Raw genomic sequence first — 20,700 nt, forward strand, 5'->3', positions numbered from 1 at the left:
CGGCGCGCCCCGACGGCCGCTGCTCCCGCCTCGCCCCGCGGTGAAGTGCTTCATGACCGGGGGTAAGGCGGTCAAGCTTTCTGGGGCCGTTTTCATCCAAAGCCTAAAAATACGGGCTCTATCCTTTCGAAGAGATGCACTGGTTTCAGATTTATATGAATTTATAACCACGCCAGCCAGCGATGCTGTTGTCTCCCAACCGGAGATGAGACTACACAAACACCGCGCTTGACCAGGAACCCGCTGCGGGAAGAGCTGCTGCCCTCCAAGGCCCTGGAGCTGCCACCGTTACTTAGGCAGCACAAGTTCACCACCACCACTCTGCCCGCGGGAAAATGGTCTTGCAAGCATGCTCCGCATCAGAGAAAAAAAATAATATTGCATTTTGAAGTATGAATTCTTGCAACAGGGAGACAGCCTGAGAGAAGTGGGTTGAAACAAACCACCGAGGACTCAGTGATCTGCTTGTCTTGGGAAGATGATGACTAATCTATACACACAGGGCTTTGTGGCTCAACTGATTCAGAGTTCTGCTACTGACAGGGTCACTTGGTGGCTATTGGACACCCACTGCAAACTACACCCTGAAGTACTGATATGCAAATCCTGCGCAACCTCATTTGACAAGAATAATTATAACAAACTTGCAAAATTCTGAAAGAACAGGGCATTAAAAAATTTTCTTAAAAACAGACCTTCAATGCAAAACTGAAATTGTGGCCCTAATAGGCCTTGTTGAAACCCCTCTGAAGCTTTTAGGCTCCAAGGTGTCCCTAAAGGCTGAGGCCAGATGGGCTCCAAAATAACAGAGGTGGACCACTCAGTCCCTTAGGCCCGGTACATAATTTGTTCTTAAATACCAAGCCAGATACAAGGCATGCATGTTACATTCAAATTCAACATTTAGGTTCTTTGTTTTCTCTTCACACAACATCCTCTTAACACATTAAATCTGTTACCTGCATTTGCATGTTTCTTCATGAAGGAAGAAACTACAGAAAACATTTCCTTTCTTTGCTCTTTCCTAGGCTATTTCAATTTTGCTGTAAATTATGTTAATGCACAGGCTTTACTCAAAACAGTGAAGGCTTGTGAATAAACAATGAATAACTGATAGTATTCATGTGTTGCACAAACTCAAGCATTGATCAAGCTAGTTTTACTGTTTTTTGACCAATGCACAATAGCTGTCTACAGCGCTGAGCAAGAGATTAGGCTGTCCAGTCACTACAGGTAGCTAACCAGTCTTTACAAATTGACCAAAACCAATTAGATTTAGGAGACCCCTGTATTAATTCCAGAGTTTTTCTCCAAATTAGGAAATAAGTTATCCAATCACAGTTCACTGCCTTTTTTTAAAGGCACTTTCTAGTTTAACATGGGATCAGTGCAGTCAGCATCACTCTTGACTTTTTAAAGATTTGCTCTCATTTTGTAATTAAGATCATGACACTGTCAAACTCCAAATACACACTCAAGTACACCAAAGCTATAGCCAGAAACAGTTGATTTCAGTAAAGCGCAATATATAGCCAGAGAGAATCAAGCTATCCAGTCTCTTAAAATACTGGTAGTAGACATGAATCTATGTTGAAATACTAAATACTTACCGCTCCTTTCCAAAAACATTGTCTTATGATAACAAGCAAAATGGATTTAGCTACCTTAAAATTTTATTCCTCCTCCCCCCTTCAATTTCAATCAACCTTACACTAATTATGTCTTTGAATTTCTATGTTGCAAATGCAGGAATAGTATACCGCTACTTTGACATTTCATGCACCTTTTAGATAAGAACAATTGAGCTTACAATCAAGCATGTGTGGTTTTCTAATACTTGGTTTTACATTAAGACAAATTCAAAAGCACTGATTAATAAAATTCACTGGTCAGGAAACTCTGCAAACTGAGGGTTGGATCTGTGTCTGTAGGTGACTTGTCTCTTCAATGTCACTAGTGGATTTGTCTGCACATTTCTTCCTACTACTAGAGATCTGGTAGGCTTTTCATACAGCAGAGGAGTCAGTGTAAGACCAAAGAAAATTTAGTTGTATTATTTGCTACATAAACATGAATGACACAGTAGCACACCAAGTTTATAGCACTGAAAACAGTTAACTGCATAGTTTTCAGAGATGTGCTGTCTGAATACATTGAATAGATATTTGTGCAGTTGATTTTAATTGCACTGCCCTCAAACATATCAGGAGAGATGCTGAAGCAAAACAGTTCTACATCCCTAGTTTGAAGTAACATGACTTTTAGAGAGATTTCAAGTCACCCCAATTAAGTAATTTTCTATTTAGAACAAAACCAGGAAATCCCAAACCCATCTTTCATTTAACCATGCAAGAGAAGTACAATGCCAACAATCATCCATTTGCACAGGTAGCACAAACTAGTCAGCACTCATTGAAGGCCCCAGGACAAGTCTTACCTAGAGACTCTAGTTCCATTCACAAACCACGTGCTACTTAGCAAAGTAATACAAAATATTTACTCTTTATGTTGATTTCTCCTTTAACAAAACATGGAATAGTTGGCTACAAATTTTATGCCTCAAGTACCTGAATAGCAAAATAAAATATTTGGATGGAAATGGGGCAGAGGAGGGGGAAAGAAACCTAAATTTTCAAATAAGGATTTTCAACATCTTTGAAACTAGGCCAGATGCAATTAGTGTCTCAATCACCTGGGCAGTTCAGCAGAGAGGCAGATATGTAGTACAAAAACAACCATGTCGCTCTAAGCCACTATTCCTGTATGGCAATCTCCAGAAAAGCTGAAGTTTGTGTATGACAAGGCTAAAAGTGGACCTCTATCCTAATGAGCTAGGTAGTTTAACATCACCTTATCCGTAAGACACCCATAGCAGCACAAGAGGGGCAGAAACCACTTCAACCCTTCAACCATTGGTAAAAACAATTCCTTCAGAGCTTACTTTGAGGCACTTCATATGCAGTATGCACCAGACTACCTCATTACTATCTTCTCACACATGCACCTACCACCATGTGAAGACTTCATAGAACATTACACTGCTGATCTTGTGGTAAAAGTGAAATCCTGAAGACACTGATATTGCAGATTTTCAAGTTAGTTAAGAGTTTAAATGTGAGCTTCCCTGCTGCATCTGTTGCCTAAAAGTTACTGTGAGAAGAACGCAAACTGCAGCAGCTTACACTGAAATGTGAGTGAAACCAAAAAGTTCAGTTTCACTTTAGTCCAAAGTGCAAAAATAAATACTATTTTTCCTTAAAAGGTGCTATCAGTAGTAGTTAAGTCTCAGAGAACTGTTCTGCCTAAATACACTCATTAAAGAACTAAGAAGCTTTCTACCTAAGGAAATTCTAAGGATGACCTATTGTATAGTTACCTCTGCTACCTTATATAGCCAGGCTCTGACCACCAAATTTAGTTGAAAATACTTCTATTATAGCAGATGATAGCACAGCACATATTTTTCTCTCTAAGAGCACAGTAAGTGAGGATGAGTGCATCCAGATATTGCTGGTTACATTTTTGGTTTTGTCTAGTTCCACCTGTAGGTAGTTTTTGGCCAGTTAAAAGCTAATTTGATCTTGTATTTTTGATAGCGTTTTTTTGCTCATTCTTCAGCTGTCCATTAGGTGTAGCAGCAGTTTTATAGTCATTGTCAGGTGCTTTTATCACTAAGAGTCTGAAAGGTTCAGTTGTTTTCCGAAGTCTCTGAACCACAACAGCATTTTGCAACTTCGCTTCCTCCAGCGTGAGTGTCTCGTCTCGCAGCTCTCGAACTGGCAGCGAAGTAGTCAGTGTGAAGGGAACGCTTCCCTCTGATCCTTGATACTTTGTTATGAAGTCTCTGACATGGCTTATTCTGAGAAGAAAAAAAGAAAACCCAGCATTAGAGCACTCCAATCCCAACACAGATCATCATGTGCACAAGACACAGAACCACCACAAGAAGAGAATGAGACACCCACTTCATGTAATAGCTGATGGCATAGAAATGGAGGAATATAGATGGTGTGGTATCCTGAAGTGTCTGATCCACTTGGGAAGCAAGGACCAAGGTCTGCATGCTCAGAGAGCAGTCCCAAGGGAAAAAGGATGAGTATCTTACCCTGAGCACTCAAATAGCTCAGATGGTAGTTACACAAGCCTACCATTTCTTAACCAGCTGGTGGAGCTCTTACCTGAGGTTTCTGTAGCCAAGAGCTAGAATAAAATGCCTCCAGTGTGTGGTACAAGCAGCAGAACCAGAATAATAATAATAATAATAATAATAATAATAATAATAATAAAGAAAAAGGGTTTGCAAAAATTGTCTGGATAGCTTATGAGTTAACCAGGTTTATATATAGTGTCCTTCTACCAAAGCAGGTGCAGCAGTGAATTCATTACAGATTCAAGCTGCCTGTTAAGGTGTGAAGAACCTTGCAATAAGTGAGCAAAACAGAGGTTTTGCTGTGGAAGAATCAGGATTGACCAATTTAATTAGAAAATTAAGATGACGGGATACATCCATACCAGTAAAATAAGCATAATGTCAATGTCCATTCTCTGATCCTGACGCCAACTGCCTCTGGCTACTGGCAAATTATTAAACTCATCCCTCCTCTCCCATAGGGCAGGGTAGCCCAGGTTTACTGCCTCCTGAGAATGGTCCCGTGACCTGAGCCAACATCTGAACCAAGCCTAGATATTGTTTGAGAAAGTGCTAGTTGGCTTGGGGGAAAGCCATCCTAACAGTTTAGCAGCACAGATGACCAAATTTTCATGCCTTACCTATACTTACTAGGACAGATATAGACAGCATCTAATTCCTGTGCATGCAGGCCTCAATGAAGAGGCAATGTTTGGTCTTATAAGCCTAGAGACTGAAAAACCTCAAGCAGGAGTAAACTTTAGGCTGGACATTTACAGTTGTATACATGCATTATATCAAAGTTCATTGGGTCCCAGGAGCGACTCAGGCAATTAGCCACCAGCTACCTGCTTTAAGATGAACAAGTTCCTTTCCAGACTCCATAGCCGACGCGCTCCAGGGTCACACTAACTTAGCAACTGCTCAAGAAGGGACACAACTCGATTCAAGACATAGCCACGTGTGCTATTCCTACAGCACTGCTCTGCTAGTTGCTTCACTCTCATGTCTCCTCGGTTCCCCATACTGCAGCTCCAATGCTGTAACTTCAATCTTTCATCAGTAATCAAATCACATCTAAAGTAGTAGTTACTATGGCACACACACATTCTATCTGCAAAGGGTAAAAGTAATCAGTTTACCCAGACACTGCAATATACGCACTACAGGTTATTTACCTATAGTTTAATTAGCAAATAGTTGACTGTTTTCTGCTTCTCTACTGAAAGGAGTGCTATATATGCAATCATAATGCTTAAGGATATGTGTTCTAAAAGGATTTCCCCCTAGTTCTTATTAGATCATACACAAATACAAACATGCTGGTCTTGTGGCAAGAGAATATGTTATGACAGAATATTTATTGCAAACTATTTCAAAAAGAGCACCACACCAGTAAGGCTGTTGTTCTGCTTATCCTGGACTTCTTTTTTTCCTCCAAAAGCACTCAGCAGCTGTTCAGACTATTTCCCATGAAGACAAAAAGCTTCTAAATATACTTAAATATGTGAAACCTGGAATAATTAAAATATTAAGCCGTCCAGTGAAGTATTTATAATTAAAATAGCAATTGACCCTTCAGCAGTACATTGCAACAGTGTTCCAGTTCATACCTCAGGCCACTACCATAAGAAATTAGTACAAGTTAGAGAAAAAGTTACAGCCCTTAACCTTCAACTGCTGAGCTTTTCTTCTGACCAGCCACAAAAACATACGCAGTTTACCTTGACAGCAGCCTGGGTTTTATTAAACCCATGATCACTTTAAATTGCTTCACAGAGAAGCACAGGCAATATATCCTTTCCATATGATGTGACTGTGTAGTACTGAAGTAATTTCTCATATTACGAATTTGAGAAAGGTCTCTAAAGACAGTAGTTCTACAATTTAGTGTTCAACAGTTAATCCTACTTTTTCAAAGCTCCTGCATACATATGCTGCGCTGACACCTTCTGATGTTATCCCCATTTACAATATCCCCATTTATATATTTCCCATCCCAGTTCTTTGGGAACCGGAAATTTTACTAATTTAAGAATTAAACACATTGGATGCATTCTATTCTGTCCATGTTGACATGCAGGTGATGAACCTCCCTGCCTAGTGCATGGACTCTGGCCCTCCCTAGAGGTTTCTCTGGCTCAAGTCTAAGTCACATCCTCCAGCTCCCAGCTGTGATGCTGTCTATGCCCAATGACGAGCAGGCTTTTTACTAAGCAATTTGCTCCAGATGTAGTCACTTTGTGAGAGATCTGTCATCTTAAAAGCTGTTTCCTCCAGTAATGGGCAATACATACACCTTGACTTTCGCTGACCTACAAAGAACTCCTACAGTTTCCTCAGCTTTTCATTTATGCTCAGTTATGTGCTGACTATTAACATCAGCTCACATTCCTCTTATGCTCCTCTCTTGTCAGCTAAAAGATTTCTCAGAATTTGAAAGGAGGTTTTCTAGATACAGCTGAACAGCAGTCCAATGTTAAGTGAACTAAGCAGGTAGATTATTCACAGAAATTAGAGACTTACCAAGCGTACAGGCATAGGACAAATAGTTCAGATGCAAATACATATGACAGTGCTAAAATAAATCTTACCTGTGAGAAACATTGAATTTCTGAATTATCCTTTCCCCATCAGCTAACCAGATCTGGATGTTAGTGATAGGCTCCAAATCATTTAAGGGTACTAAAGGCAGGTGTCTTTTGTCATTAGGTCCTTGATGATCATCTCTTACTTTAGAGATTATCCTTGGAGTAGCACTGAAAAGAAAACGCATATGAGGTTATGCCTTCTGTGTACACATGTAAGCTTGACCCTCCCTCCAGATCTCTGCTTCTGGAGCTTTCTGCCCTACATCAGGGTACATTGATGACTTCTTTTTTTAACAAGTATAGGAATACTGACAGAAATGTCAGGTTTGTTGGTTTTTTTTAACTGGATGCCAATACTTTCTCCTGAAGACTTCAACATGCTAAAGAATTTCAGTTTGCTTATGTTAAACATTTTTACAAGATGGAAGGGCACTTAAATATCAAAGGATTAAATATGAATACACAAGGGATGAAAAAGTCTGAAGATTCTTTGTGCATTTTTTTGTACTCTAATCACACAAGTGAAACTTTAAGGGGTTTGAGTATTGAATTTGCATACTCAATGTTAATTTTCACCATAATGTGATTACAGTAATTCAATTTAACTGAATGTTGTTAGCCTTGATTTAGACCTCAGCATCATCTATTTCAGCTTAGAAGCATTACTCATCTATCAGAGAAATTGACTTAATGTGAAAATCCAGGCTGATGCACATAGCACTTGGATTTCGTTTTTTTCCTAAGACACTTTTGACAGCTGACCCTACCATAAGGTCAAAGATCCATAAAATGACTTGACAGAATACAGGGACCTCAGTCCAAGTGCGTGGTCTTAAAAAAAAAAAAAAAAAAATTACTGGCAAAAATTTTTATTCTGAAGAAATGTCTAGAGCTTAGTGCTTCTTTCAGGACTAAGTTGTTCAGCATGTACTGTTTAAGTCATCATAAGGTCTGATCCAATGGGCACATCCTCTGCTCATGTGAGTATAACCAGATGTTTGCTTGCAAAACAATAGCAGTGATTTAAGGAGTTACCATTTCTTCTCTGAGCTCAGCTGTGGTCACTGACTACATGAACACTTCATGGTGGTTTGCGGAAAAGCTTTCTCTTTGCACAGAAAATTGACAAGTTACTGTTTCTTGAGAGAGAAGTCAGTAACCAATGGCCATAGAATAACAATCTTAACAATACTACATCTGCTTCACAGACAAACCCCATCCTTATGTTCTTGTACCTGTCTTAGTTTAATCATAAAACAGAAAAGTCACAGCCAATTTATTATTAAAACAAAGATGGCTAATGACTTAATATATTCAGGCTAATAAAATTAGAGACTTGGGCTCAAGTGCTTCTCAGTCTGAGGTATTTCAAAAAATCTTATCACTCACTGCCTAGTTAAGCACCCTAACTTCTAGGCTATCAGCCAGTAGAGGCACTTTTCATTTCTTCCATTGAAACTCTGCAAAAAGAATGAGATCAAGGAATCTCACTCCCAAGTGAGTGATAAGAGATATTCACTGCAACTGGACACAGATGAGAGGCACAGAACTGACTGTTTTGCATTACACAGAAATCAGCTGGGGCACAAGAACTTGGCACCAACAAATTCCAAGAGGCACATCTGTAAAACATTCTGGTACTCCAAGTACAGGTGACTTACTATCACCCACCTGCCTCTACTGATTTACTTATCTCACACCCAGCTTCTGCTCATGCTTGACCTCAATACAAAATAAACCCTAATTGCCCTTCAGATCTGGGAAAAAAGCTTGAGCACCAGCAAGATAATGTTAAACAGTCTTGGAGCAGAGCAAAAAAAAACCCAAGTTGAAGTCATATTTCAGTCCAGCAATGATCAGCTTTTGCTGTCTACTTGATCAGTGGCATTCAATTCCAGGTTCAGACACTGAAGTATAAGCATTCATGTGTGAGCTAGCTGTCTCCAGTACAGTGGAGGCTGGAGAGGTAATCAACCATGCAGCTGCCAGGCATCTGGTTTAGCCTGGGCTGAACTACATTTTAGCCCATCAGTCACAGTTGTAGTTCAGACAACTGTCTCAAATGGATACAGATTTTTTGGTGTCATTCTCAAACCAACTTCCCTCATGGTCACATCTCAGAATTTGTGGTAGGCACTGGAGACAATTCTTTCAATAGCAAGTATGTGTGAAAACCAAAGCCAACACATTAAGCAAAGCTGCAAGAGAAAGTTAGAAGATCTATATTCACCAAAGTTTAAAGCATTTCTATACTTAATAACTTTGCTCCTGTAGAACTGACAGATAAAGCCATCTAGTGGTGGAAGCTTTCACTAAAGCCAGAAACCAAGAATCTAAGTCTCTTATTAGCCTGAGATCAAATCATTATCACCCCTTTTAAAGGCTTATTCCTTTTATAAGATTATCAAAAGAAGATGTAAACTAAAGATCGAAGAGACGTAAGAGCCTCGTGTCAATTTTCTGAAAAGAAAAAGCCCAAGAGTTAGGTATCATGACTTACCCTGACTAATGGTTAAGAAGCTTGACACACAATGTTTTACCCTAATGAGGTTATAGAGCAAGCCCACTTTGCTACAAGGGATTTCAGTCAATAGTTTAATTAACATGCTTCTAAGGCAGTCTTTAAAATGCATTGATAAGCTTAATAGAAAAGTGCAGCTGCAAATCTTATTATAATCCCAAACTATTAAATGCAGCTGAACGATGGTAGATAAAACAGAATATATCCATTAGTTATATAGAGTCATAGGGTATTTTGGAAGTCTCATTTGTTTCTCCTGTACAACAAAAAGGGAGAGAGGATCAAGCTCATCTGAGTTATATCAACAAACATATCACTTCTAGTTCCTCCATTTTTCCTCCAACAAAAGTTTTAACGAGCCAGTCAACAGAACGATTCATAATGGTTCATCTACCACATAATCCATCCATCTAGGAACACTGGCAGAAAATCTATAGAGTGTTAAAAAAACCCGTTTGTTTGATAAGCAGAAGTTTAGCTACCTCATAAGCTGAAGTAAACCATTCAGTCATTTGCCCCTCTCTTCTCTGATGAAGCACACAAATGCAACTGTGGAAACAGAGTTCCATAGCTTAAAACTTGTTACAGGTCTCAGACAGCACTACTATTTCCCCACAAAGCTCTTCTGCTGAAAGAGTAGCATATGCATACAATGGACATTTATTAACATCAGGAAGTAAGCACTAGTTTATGGAGTAAGAGCACTTATGGCTCACATTTCCAACATCAGCAAAAATATTTACTTCTCTTTAAAGAAAAGGCTCTGATAGCACAGCACTGAATAGACTAGCAAGAGTAGAAAAACAACAACAACAAAAAAGCATTTTATCCAGTCCATAAAGAAAAAAATGCTGAGCAAGTTGTAGGATGTCTCAGCATACAAGACCAGTCAACCGAAATTCACAGAATAGCATGTTTCCAGAACCTAACTTGCCTATTGGGAAGCAAGATCATTACTTGCTGTAGGCATGACAGAGCACAACAAGGAACTGAACAACCTACTGTTTAGCACTGGTTAGTAACAGAAACTCAGCATGCTGAAGATCTTTTTGCTTTGGCTATATACGGGTCTACTTGTAGATAAAATAAGGTTAAGTTCTTGACCCTCATTTGCTCAGGATTTCAGTGCTACCAAAAGCAAATCTTGCAGCATCTCATCCATCTCTCAAGGGAAGATTTTCCCTATTGACCACATCTACTCAAGCATGTAGCAACTGAATGGACTGTGCTACAGAAACAGATGAAACTGGTAAAACAGATACTTGCTTCTCTGAGGCAGGCTGGAACCACCCATCCTTTACCATTATCTGTCTCTTACTCTGCACATTATCTTCTTCCCCTGCCTCATCCTTTCCTACCCAGGTCACACTTTCCCTCAGCACAAGCACTGGGCCTTAGCAGGCAAGCCCTTTCCACGTAATTGAAACAAGCTGTTCACCTAAGGTTTCAATATGGTCTACTAACCCCCAGCCACAGGTCACTAAGCAGTCCCACCTGTGAAGGCTTCCTGTAGGCTCCCAGTCACCGAATGTGAACTATTCCCTAGGCTGAAGTCTGCTTTTATAGGTATGCAAGTCTTACACAACAGGGATATGTGAAGCAGATAATTTGGCTGGAGTAAGCAAAAGTCACAGGGATCAAATATCTGAACTCCTGACTTGCCCCTCTACTATAGCCTTCAGCCTATACAGTACTGTTTCGTTATAAATCAAGTCCAGTTTTGGCATTGGCATTAGTGGCTGACATTCTACAACCACAAGAGAGTCATGGAGTAAAGGAAAGAATATCACTGTAACACGCTAAAATGTCTTACTGCAATAAATGCATGGTTAAATACTGAGGAAATTTAAGAGAACGGGAAATAATCTCTTACTTCTTCAGTTCCCTTTATGGGATTGTCATACTTCCCTCTTCTCAAAGTATTGCACATACAGCTTTAAGAGAGTTACTCTTCTCTTAAATCACAGAGCAGAAGAGTCACAGCCTTTCAGCTGGAAACAGTTCTGCTGATATTGAGACCTTGAACAAAGAAAGCCAACAGCATCCTGGCTATATTAACAGGAACACAGCCAGTAGATTGTGGGAGCTGATTATCCCCCATGCAGCACTCATTAGACATGCCTAAACACTGCATTCAGATTTTGTACCCAAAATAAAAGAAAGATGTCAATAAACTGGAGCAAGTTCCACAGAGGGCCACCAAGATGGCCGCAAGCTGGAGTATTCACCCTGTGAGGAGAGGCTGGAGGAGAGGGACTTGTTCAGCCTGTGGAAGAGATGGTGTTGTGGGGAACACCTAACAGCAGCCTGCCAGGGTCTACAGGAGGAGGGAGCCAGGCTCTTCATGGTGCACATAAATTCAAGCAAGAGACATTCAGACTGGATATAAGGAAAAATTTCTTTCCCATGAGGACAGTCCAGCACTGAAGCAGACTGTGCAACGTCCACTCTTGCAGGATTTCAAGGCCCAACTGGATAAAAGCCAGAGCAACCTCATCTGTCCCCACAGCTGACCCTGCTTTGAGCAGGAGCTTGGATTAGAAAACTCCAGAGGTCACTTCCAACCTGAATTCTAAGATCCTTTATCACAGGTATAGTTCCCTTCAGCTACTCAATCATAGATCACATCAGAGTACTCACCTTCCTAATCTGTAACCATGTCCAGAAAAGGGATGAAACATCGGCTTTTTCGATGACAAATACACCTTATCTTTTTTATCTTCCACTTTCACATCTACCTCCTCCTTATCAAAAAGTTTTCTTAGCTCAAAAGGCAGTTCCCTTAAAAAAAAAAACCAAACCAAAAAAAAACCATGTCAGAAAAAGAACTACTATACTGTTTTCAGTATACAAAATGGATTAATGATTAATACTTGTTCTATATGTTTTTCCTTTGAAGGATGATGCTTAATAAAAACCAACCCAACCAAAAACTTCGTAAGTATTTACTATAAGTTACATTAAGTGCATGACATATGACATACAAACAACTTCAAGTTCCTGAACAGAAAATTAACTAGCAAGTGAACAGTAAAAAAAGACATCATCATGCAAGTTGTTGAATGATGTTCAAATTTACTCAGCTGTTACCACTCCAAAGCACATGATGTGTAGGAAGTTCAGTATTGCCATACATTGCCACAAAAGGTTCAATTACTTTATCCCCATAGTAAAACAAGAAGAAAAAAAAGACAATTGGCTTTTAAAGAGAAAGAACTGAGTTAAGACACAATGTGTTTAATTACAAATAAACACGAATTTCAGCTTTTAAAAATGAGATCATCACTAACAGCTACACTCTTTAGTGCAGTAACATCACCTTGGTAATGCTTTATTTGCTTTGCTTTTAAGCAGAACACAACAATGCCTTTGTCTATGAGCTCTGATGCAGATACTACATTTTCAGGTGGTGGGGCTCAGCTGGCACAGGGGCTGTATTAAGTGCTTCTCTACCATCAACAATTATGCAGGAACCATCCTGTAATTAGCATCTTCACAAGCAAAGGGTGAAAGAAAGATGGCAAACTTATGATGCATGCACACAAAGAAAAGCAAAGTGCTTTAAACAGTGCAGTTAATTGCTATTACAACTAACACAGGTGACAGCCATAGAGGAGAAATATAGTGTAAAATTAGTATTTTTCATGGGCTAGCAAAGTATGGAAAAGACCAAAAAATACAATACCTTAGTAATTTCACATACTTGAAAAGGGAGTTATTAAATTACATTCTCCATAAAATTATATTCTCTCCTCCATTTGTATGGCATGAGGAAACAGACTACAAATTAAAGGCTGAAAATTACATTGGTTTGCATGGTCAGCCTGCAACACTGCAAACACTAGCAGAAATCAGGATAGCAGGCTAATTTTTAACGGGGATAAAAATGAGATTGCTATATACACACAAATGACTGAAATAGCAAGTTTGTACTAGGAAAAATGTCTGAAAATTAATACTGATCAGAGTTTCTTGATGCTACACAGAGCAACTGTGCCCATTTAAGGCTTTTCATCAATAAAAACAAAACAAAGACCATAAAACCAGAAATGCTCAACCACTTGTGCATTGAGTTTGTTAGTCAAAGTACCATTTGATCAGTAGCTCTTACTGGGCACTCTGATTTATTCTTTATTTCATTCTGCACCTGCTGTGCCCCCTACCAACACCTGCTTTTATCTATTTCATCAGCAACTGTACAACTACTGCAATTGAAAGCTATGTTAAACCTGTTGATGTTAAAACAGCCATTAGCGCTGCAGGAACTGAGACAGGCAGTGGCCTACACTCCTACAGGGATACTGCAGTGCAGCAAAGCCAAGCAGCTATGTAAAAAATTTAGAGCATAAGCTGAGTGCTATCCAAAGCACATTAACTCAGGCTGATTAAGAACACAAAACTCACTTACCCTTTTTTAATGGAGTCCAAGAACTGCTGGTTTGCAACATCAGCGTAGCTCCTAAGTTCACCATCATTTACTGTAAACCCATTTTTCCAAAGTTTAATGATTACATCAACCTATAAAATAAGAACAATTCCCATTATAATACTGATGTAAAACCAGCTTGGTATACGCACAGTACCCTATTATTCTAAATCATCCACTGCATGGACTAAGAATACTGAGAGAAGGCTCACTGTACTCTGTTTCGGCCCTGTGCCAACAGGCAGAGCAACTGCAAGGGGTAAGTGACACTTCTAAGTATCTTGTGTCAATCAGGGTTAGAAATAAACCTTCCCCCAATCATTTTGCTTTCCTAGGTCAAGAACATTCCAATTCAGCAGGAAGAAAAAAAAAAAAAAAAAAAAAGAGCTGGAAGATCCCAGCCAGCTGCAACTCTTCGAGAGCTAATTTGAGAGCACACATGCCTGGGGTTGGAACACCAACTACCAGAATAGCCCAGCTGGGGATTTATTAGGGTAAAGCCTTGTTCTGATCTTTCAAGAGGATTTTCTGAAAGTAAGGCATTGACATAATGCATGCAGAAGCCTTTCACTCAGGAAATGCAGCAAGTATAGGAAAATTTACTTTCAGTCATGCATTTATGTTACCCTGGAATTCCTGGGTATAATCAAAACCTTGGTGTAGGGGAATGAAAAAATAAATTCTCAGTAATTCATTAATTTGCCAGAGAACATCCACTTCTTCAACTTGTAGCCTTCACACTGTTCACTGAAGTCTCTCCAACTTTAACATAGATATATTTGGGATTGCATTTTCCTGTTTATGCATCATGCCATTTAAGGAAGCATTTGATCATCAAGGTCTGATCCCTGAAATAACACTGTCTTGACAGATACCTGGCCACATGTGAGGTCTATGAAGCATGTACAAATGCAGAATCCACCTCAGCTGGAAGTTAGTTTGAACTAGGCTTGATAGTACTTGACAATCTTTTTTTTTTTTTTTTTTTCTCCTCCTTTTTTGCAGTTTGACTTGTTAGAAGATGATTGCTACATAAATACACAGCATGTGCAAACTGCTGAATAAAATTCCTTCTCTTTTGGTTGGGTAATCTATCAAAAAGGTATATTGCACTCAGCAAGATTAGATACCTTTAAAAAGTATTGTCTCTCACGGCACCAATGCATATGGAAGGAGTTCTGATCATGGGAAGGTTCCTCTACAGTGAGCCAGTATGCAAATTTAACATGGACTAATTATTTCACACCAACTTCCCATTTAGAAATTGACACAAGTACTGCCATGGAACACTATTTCAGAACCACAGTTTAAGGTATTGCTCCCAACACTCCTTTTCTCCCAGGCTCAGTTGGGGGTCCATGAATGTAATTTCCAGCAATGCCCACTCCAAATTTCTCCTTGACATCCTTGTTCTACATGGCCTTTTCTCCAGCCCCTTACCAGTCTTTGGGGAGTAACAGAAAAATACAGAAAGGGCAGAATCATTGAGATACAAACCCATACTAAACGTCCCACTACTACCACAACTATACAAATGAGAGCAAATGAAAAAAAAATTGGGCTATACCTTTGCATAAAAAGGCTGCAACTCTTTAAACAACTTCTTATGTTATAGTAGTTGTCATTCCTTGCACCTCATGATCAACTCACTCTCCTTACTAATAAAGCAGAAGCGCATTAGCCAATGCCAGCATAAGTCCTAGAACACTAAACCCACTATAAAATAGCAAGAGCCAGAAGCATAGGCCTTGTTGACTGAGATGGGAGACTGTTCCTACTGCTGTCTGAATTCTGTGTGCATTTATTTACAGATGTACTGGATAAGACTGGTGGACTTCTCACATTTGTTTTCCAGAGTACTCCTGGAGTGCTATTATGTTAAACATGAGTATTTTTTCTTCACCGCCTACCTGGTTCTTGACTGTAGTCGGGGGCATACATATAGCACCAACCTTCTGAGCTTCTTCAAAAAGGTTATCTACAAAGTAGTCACAGCTTTGTTCTGTACCATTCAAAACCTGATCATCGGTTCCCGATGTACACATCCTGCAGAACAAAGACATAAGTAAAAACGATGCCTTGGAAAACACATTAGAAGACAAGTAGTTACCCTAGAAGTTCAGTACCAAGAGGTGTAAAAGGCATGCTCCCCTGCACCCAGCTTACTTGGTTGTTAGAAAACATCAGGTCAAGTTTGCATTGTGCCTTTTCTAGAAAATTCTTGCGAATCTCTAGCTGCTACTATTTGCACTTCAGAAGCACAAGTTAAAGAATGACAATAGAAAAGGTGAATTCATCTCTGCAGAAGCTTCTAAACTTGGTATCAGAGCAAGGAATGCAAGTTAGACAATTCATACTTCTAATTCAGACCATCAAACATTCAACTGCACACCAATGAAAGGCCTCCTTTAAAGATTTCCATGATATAGGCGTGGGTGACTTCCTTTGCCATAAGTTTTAAAAACCACATACAAGAAATTTGCCCTAGGATTTACTCCCCCACCCCCACTTGAACCTCCCCATTCCTAGCACCATCACAGAACCACCACTACTATCTTTGAAAGTACTTTAGAGAAACTCAAGAACAAGTGACTCAACACCACTTGAGCACACTGAAAAAATACAATAAAAGACTTCAATACTGTGGACACTGCCAGACTATTAAAAAAGATGCATCAACCACATCTTTTTATAGAACACTGTATACATGACAGCTGTTTCTGTTAGATTTTCACCAATCAAAATGCAGGAATATGCAACCTGAATGAATGATTATCTTTCAGTTTAGGTTCTTTGCATAGTAAGAGGATTATGCAGCTTTTGGTAAACATTGCAGGAGTTATTCATATTGGAGATTCAGAAAAGTCTATTTTAAGCAATTCAGAAAAAAAAAAAAATCGCAGCTCTTGAAAAATATCCAGTTTTACATAAAACTCTGCATTGATTTCAGGAGCAGCAATGCTTACTTGAATGGTAATTAGATACATTTGCATAAAAGGGAATTGTTTGCAATGCATCTATGCAACACTAAGAATCCCTACAGATTAACATCTTTAAACAAAAGAAAAACTCCACAACATTAAAGAAGAAATTTCAAAAGTATGCTGTCCCCATTTTCATTTTCCAATAGAAGAAAAGAAATTTGAAGTATTAATCTAGGTATTCACTATGCTTTACCTTGGAAACATAACTGGAAAACCAAACACTTTCATATCAAATGTAGAGGTGTACAGTGAGTTAGCCATTTGTAAGGCTGCCTTTTGATTTTAAATAAAAATATTTACACAGCTTCTGGCATCTAGGAAACATTCCAGGTATGTGAAAAATCTTTTTACAAAACAGTATTTTTTTTTTTTTTTTAAACTTCAGTATACATGGAGCAGGTGGATACAGAAAAAAAATTAAAATGTTAAAATTTAACATAAAGTTTGGAAAGTCATGACAGGACACACAAACAGCAATAGGAAAGGAAGAGGAAAAAGGGGGAGGGGGGAACTGGCACCTACCATTCTTTTTTTACAGTTTTGATATTGTCCATGTCTTTCATTCTGGTGCTTCGCCTAATTATGAAAAGAAGATGGTTTAAAAACAAAACAAAACAACCCAATCAGACAAAATGCCCAGCACACTTTACCTCCTTTGTAGCTGAAACACTCTTTATAGTTCTTGTGTTGATAGTACATTTAACCAGAAACCTCAACCTCCTCCCCCACCAAGTCTCCAGATGGTTCTTTGTTTTCCTGCAGTTTCTAATTTAATGACACATGAACCATGCATCGGTTTCAGACATTCAAAAGGAAGATTACTTTTTCATAAATATACAAAATAAATTCCACAATAATCATGCGAATTGAAAATACATGCCATACGTATGCTAAGCAAGGAAAAAATATCCCATTTCTTTTCCGAGTGACATGATTTAAACTCCCCTGATTTTTCACAACACTATGAGACAGTTGCAGAAAAACTGCACTGCCACTGCAGGCATTCTAATGACCTTCACCTTAATAGTGTGCATTATCAAAAGGTGCAAGATTTGTCAGGTTCCTCTTCCTACTATACCTGAACATATTGGTGCAGCATCCCAGAAACTGTGAATTATCATTTCTGTCTACCCTTTAGCTGGAAAGAAAATCCTGGATTTGCAAGTACTAAATATACTACAGGATTAGTCTGGCGAGTCGAAAGAAATGAAGAATGCCATACTGATCTCATTATACTCACTTGTGAGCTCCCTGAAAAAAGTTACAGAAAGTCACAAAAAGCCAAAGACTTCCAAAAACATCTTTTAAAAAAACAAAAACACCACTCTAAAAATTAGACAAGCCCCCAGGAGAACAGAAATTTTAAGTTGCAACTGTGTTTAAAGAGTTATTGCTGAAGACCGCTGGGTACAGGTTACACAGATGATGTTCTGCTCCTGGCAGGCTTGGGACTAAGTCATGATTATTGTGCATAGCTTTTAGAGGGTGTCAAACTAAGCAGTGACAGCCATCATACTGCTGAAAAAGTAGTATGCACAGCAAGACTAAAATAAATTTTAAGATGGTCTTGACATCTAATTTAACAAGATGGAGGGTTACGGGGAAACAACATTCACTGCAGCACTAGCAAACCCCCCCCCCCCATTCAGTTATTCAGTACTAACTCATGTTCCTCAGGAGGCTGATATTGGTATTCTTTCATATTGAAAGTTAAATCCTTCTGAGACACATTCTGTAGAAATGTATGCAGGCCTTCAGAAAAAACCCATAACGACCAAAAAGCTTCAGCCAATATGTCCATAACAGGTTTTAAAGTTTAGGCAGCCTTCAATTTAACCGATGCTGTTATGCACTACATCAAAACATTACGCTTAGCACACCTTCGACGTGTCACACAAGATGCGGTACAGTATATATTTTTTTTTTCCCCACAAATGTTCTGCCAGAGCATTATATATATAAGGCAAGCCTGTGCTGGTACATTATGACCTTATAAGCGTATCTGATCACTGTACTTGGAAAAAAATGAACTTCCAGTATCAGGTAAGCATAGCGAATTTGAGTGTGCTTAAAAAAAATACAATTTTTCTAACTTCTCCCAAATTGTTTTAACACACTTTAGCACAAAGTAATTTTTTGTGTTTTGTGTTAGTGTGCTTATCTTCTATTCTTTCACTATTCAAAAGACTACTCCCCAAAGCAACAACAGCCACCTCCAGCCATCTGCTTTTGTTGATTCTCTGTGACTTGTCATCAGAGCTGTTAAAAAAGAGACAGATGCAATGAAGCAGCTCTTCAAATTAATTCTTTTGCTACATTAGGCTGGCCTCAAATGTGCATGAATAGTATTCAAAACTGGTCAGCCGTGAAAGTCGCTGTTCCTTCTGAAGTACAACAGCAATTCCACTTAGAAGAAATGTTTGTGTTAATGTATCAAGGTAAAGAAATCAGCCTATACAGCGTATTGATGTTTGTTATGACCAAAAAGCCATTAGGAGATAGCTATCAGACTGCACTGCGAGCACTTCAGCTCAGCAAGCCAACCCAACCAGCACAACCAACCTCTCCTGCCAACTTCTGGCAGACATCCCTAGACGTCACTTAAAACATTAAGAGTTTTGGTAGATATTTTCTGTGTCTGTGATAAAACGTGTCACAGAACTGCACTTCCACCTCCGGAAATTTAAACTGCAACCACAGGAAGAAGCTGAAGCTGCCAGCAGCCCACCACAGCTACATCTGATAACTGCGGTAGGATACTCCAGGTCTTTCCCGGCACAGACCTCCTGCCCCAGGGGCTCTCCACCGGCCCCGAGGCTCCATCCCTGCGACCGGCTCCACGGGGGACGGGCCACTGACCCCGCGGTGGCCCTTCACAGCCAGTGCTCTGAAACGAGCAGCTCTCACCTACGCAGCCGTAGACGTATTAGTTTCGGCAGGTATTTCTGTGCTCAATATCGTGGAGCCCACACATGCAGTTATTTTAATGCAAGGAAAACAAAACAGAAACTACCTTTGATGCTTTCCCTGCTCCGAAGAGCAGAAATATTCAAGCAAGCACACACAGCCCCCTCCCCCCATGAAAGCCTGTCTTACTAACTTTGGCAGAAAGCAAACTTCTCGAGTTGAAAACTGTTTACAGCAGAGCACAGTCTATCACTCCACCACGCAGAAATTATGACTGAAAACTACTCTGTACCGTGCGACAAAGAAACAAGCAGCTACAGAGACACGGCAATTGCAAACTAGAAGCGAGATGAGCGTCAAACCTAATGGCCTGAACGTGACTGATATGCTCAGGTAAAAACCACAGCATAAACGTTTCCTCTCCAGCTGGCTAGAAGGGCTGTGCATTTTGGAAAGAAACCTGACCCCCCCCCCCGCCTCCGCGGGCTGCCAGCACCTGAACTTATCCGCACTCCCCACACACAGGCTGGGCTCTGCCCGCGGAGCGCAGCGGCACACGAAGCAGACGCTCCGCGCCTCCTGCCAAAACCGTTGCCCAAAATACGCCCTGCCTGAGCGGCAGCCCACGCCAGCAGCCCGACGCGGCGGGCAGCCTGTGAGATAATTTTAGAAACGATCAGACAATAAGGCGGTAGCAGCGCGGAGGAGTAACGCCTCAGACTGCCCCAGAAAGGGGCCGGGCCGGGCCGGGCCGCGTAACGACCTCCCCGCGCCGAGGGACGCCTCGCGCTGACGCCCCGCTCCACGCGGGACGGGACCCAGGGCCGCCGGCGCGGCGGAGCGGAGCGGGGCGAAGCGGCCCGGGCGGAGGTGGCGGGAAGGCTCGGCCCGCCCTCCCCCTCATAGTCGGCCCCAGGGACGACCGCGGAGCAAAGTTCAAGCCCCCGGTCGGAGCTGAGGGAGTGCCGGCTCGGCGGAACGCGCTCCCCCGGCCCGGCCTCTCCCCACAGCAACTCACCCGGCCGCCGCCGCCGCGGCACCGGCCTCCCCGCCGCGCCAACTCGTCAGTGTCCCGCGCCCCACCGCGCACGCGCAGCCGACTACGGCCGGGGCACCCGCTGCCCCCGCCCGGACCGGGCGAG

General features: G+C 40.6%; 1 protein-coding gene across 1 annotated transcript; it reads right to left on the reverse strand.

The window, feature by feature from the left end:
- Window positions 1–2,028: 2,028 nt before the first annotated feature.
- Window positions 2,029–20,700, reverse strand: UBXN2A (UBX domain protein 2A). The gene is made up of 7 exons (XM_030037812.2): window positions 20,577–20,700; window positions 17,174–17,227; window positions 15,578–15,713; window positions 13,650–13,759; window positions 11,882–12,022; window positions 6,724–6,888; window positions 2,029–3,859 (listed from the first exon to the last, which is right to left on the reverse strand). The coding sequence occupies exons 2-7, from the start codon at window positions 17,212–17,214 to the stop codon at window positions 3,571–3,573; spliced, it is 882 nt and encodes a 293-aa protein (XP_029893672.1). The 5' UTR covers window positions 17,215–17,227; window positions 20,577–20,700; the 3' UTR covers window positions 2,029–3,570.

The sequence above is a fragment of the Aquila chrysaetos genome, chromosome 15, assembly GCF_900496995.4.
Source record: "Aquila chrysaetos chrysaetos chromosome 15, bAquChr1.4, whole genome shotgun sequence".
Classification (NCBI taxonomy): domain Eukaryota; kingdom Metazoa; phylum Chordata; class Aves; order Accipitriformes; family Accipitridae; genus Aquila; species Aquila chrysaetos.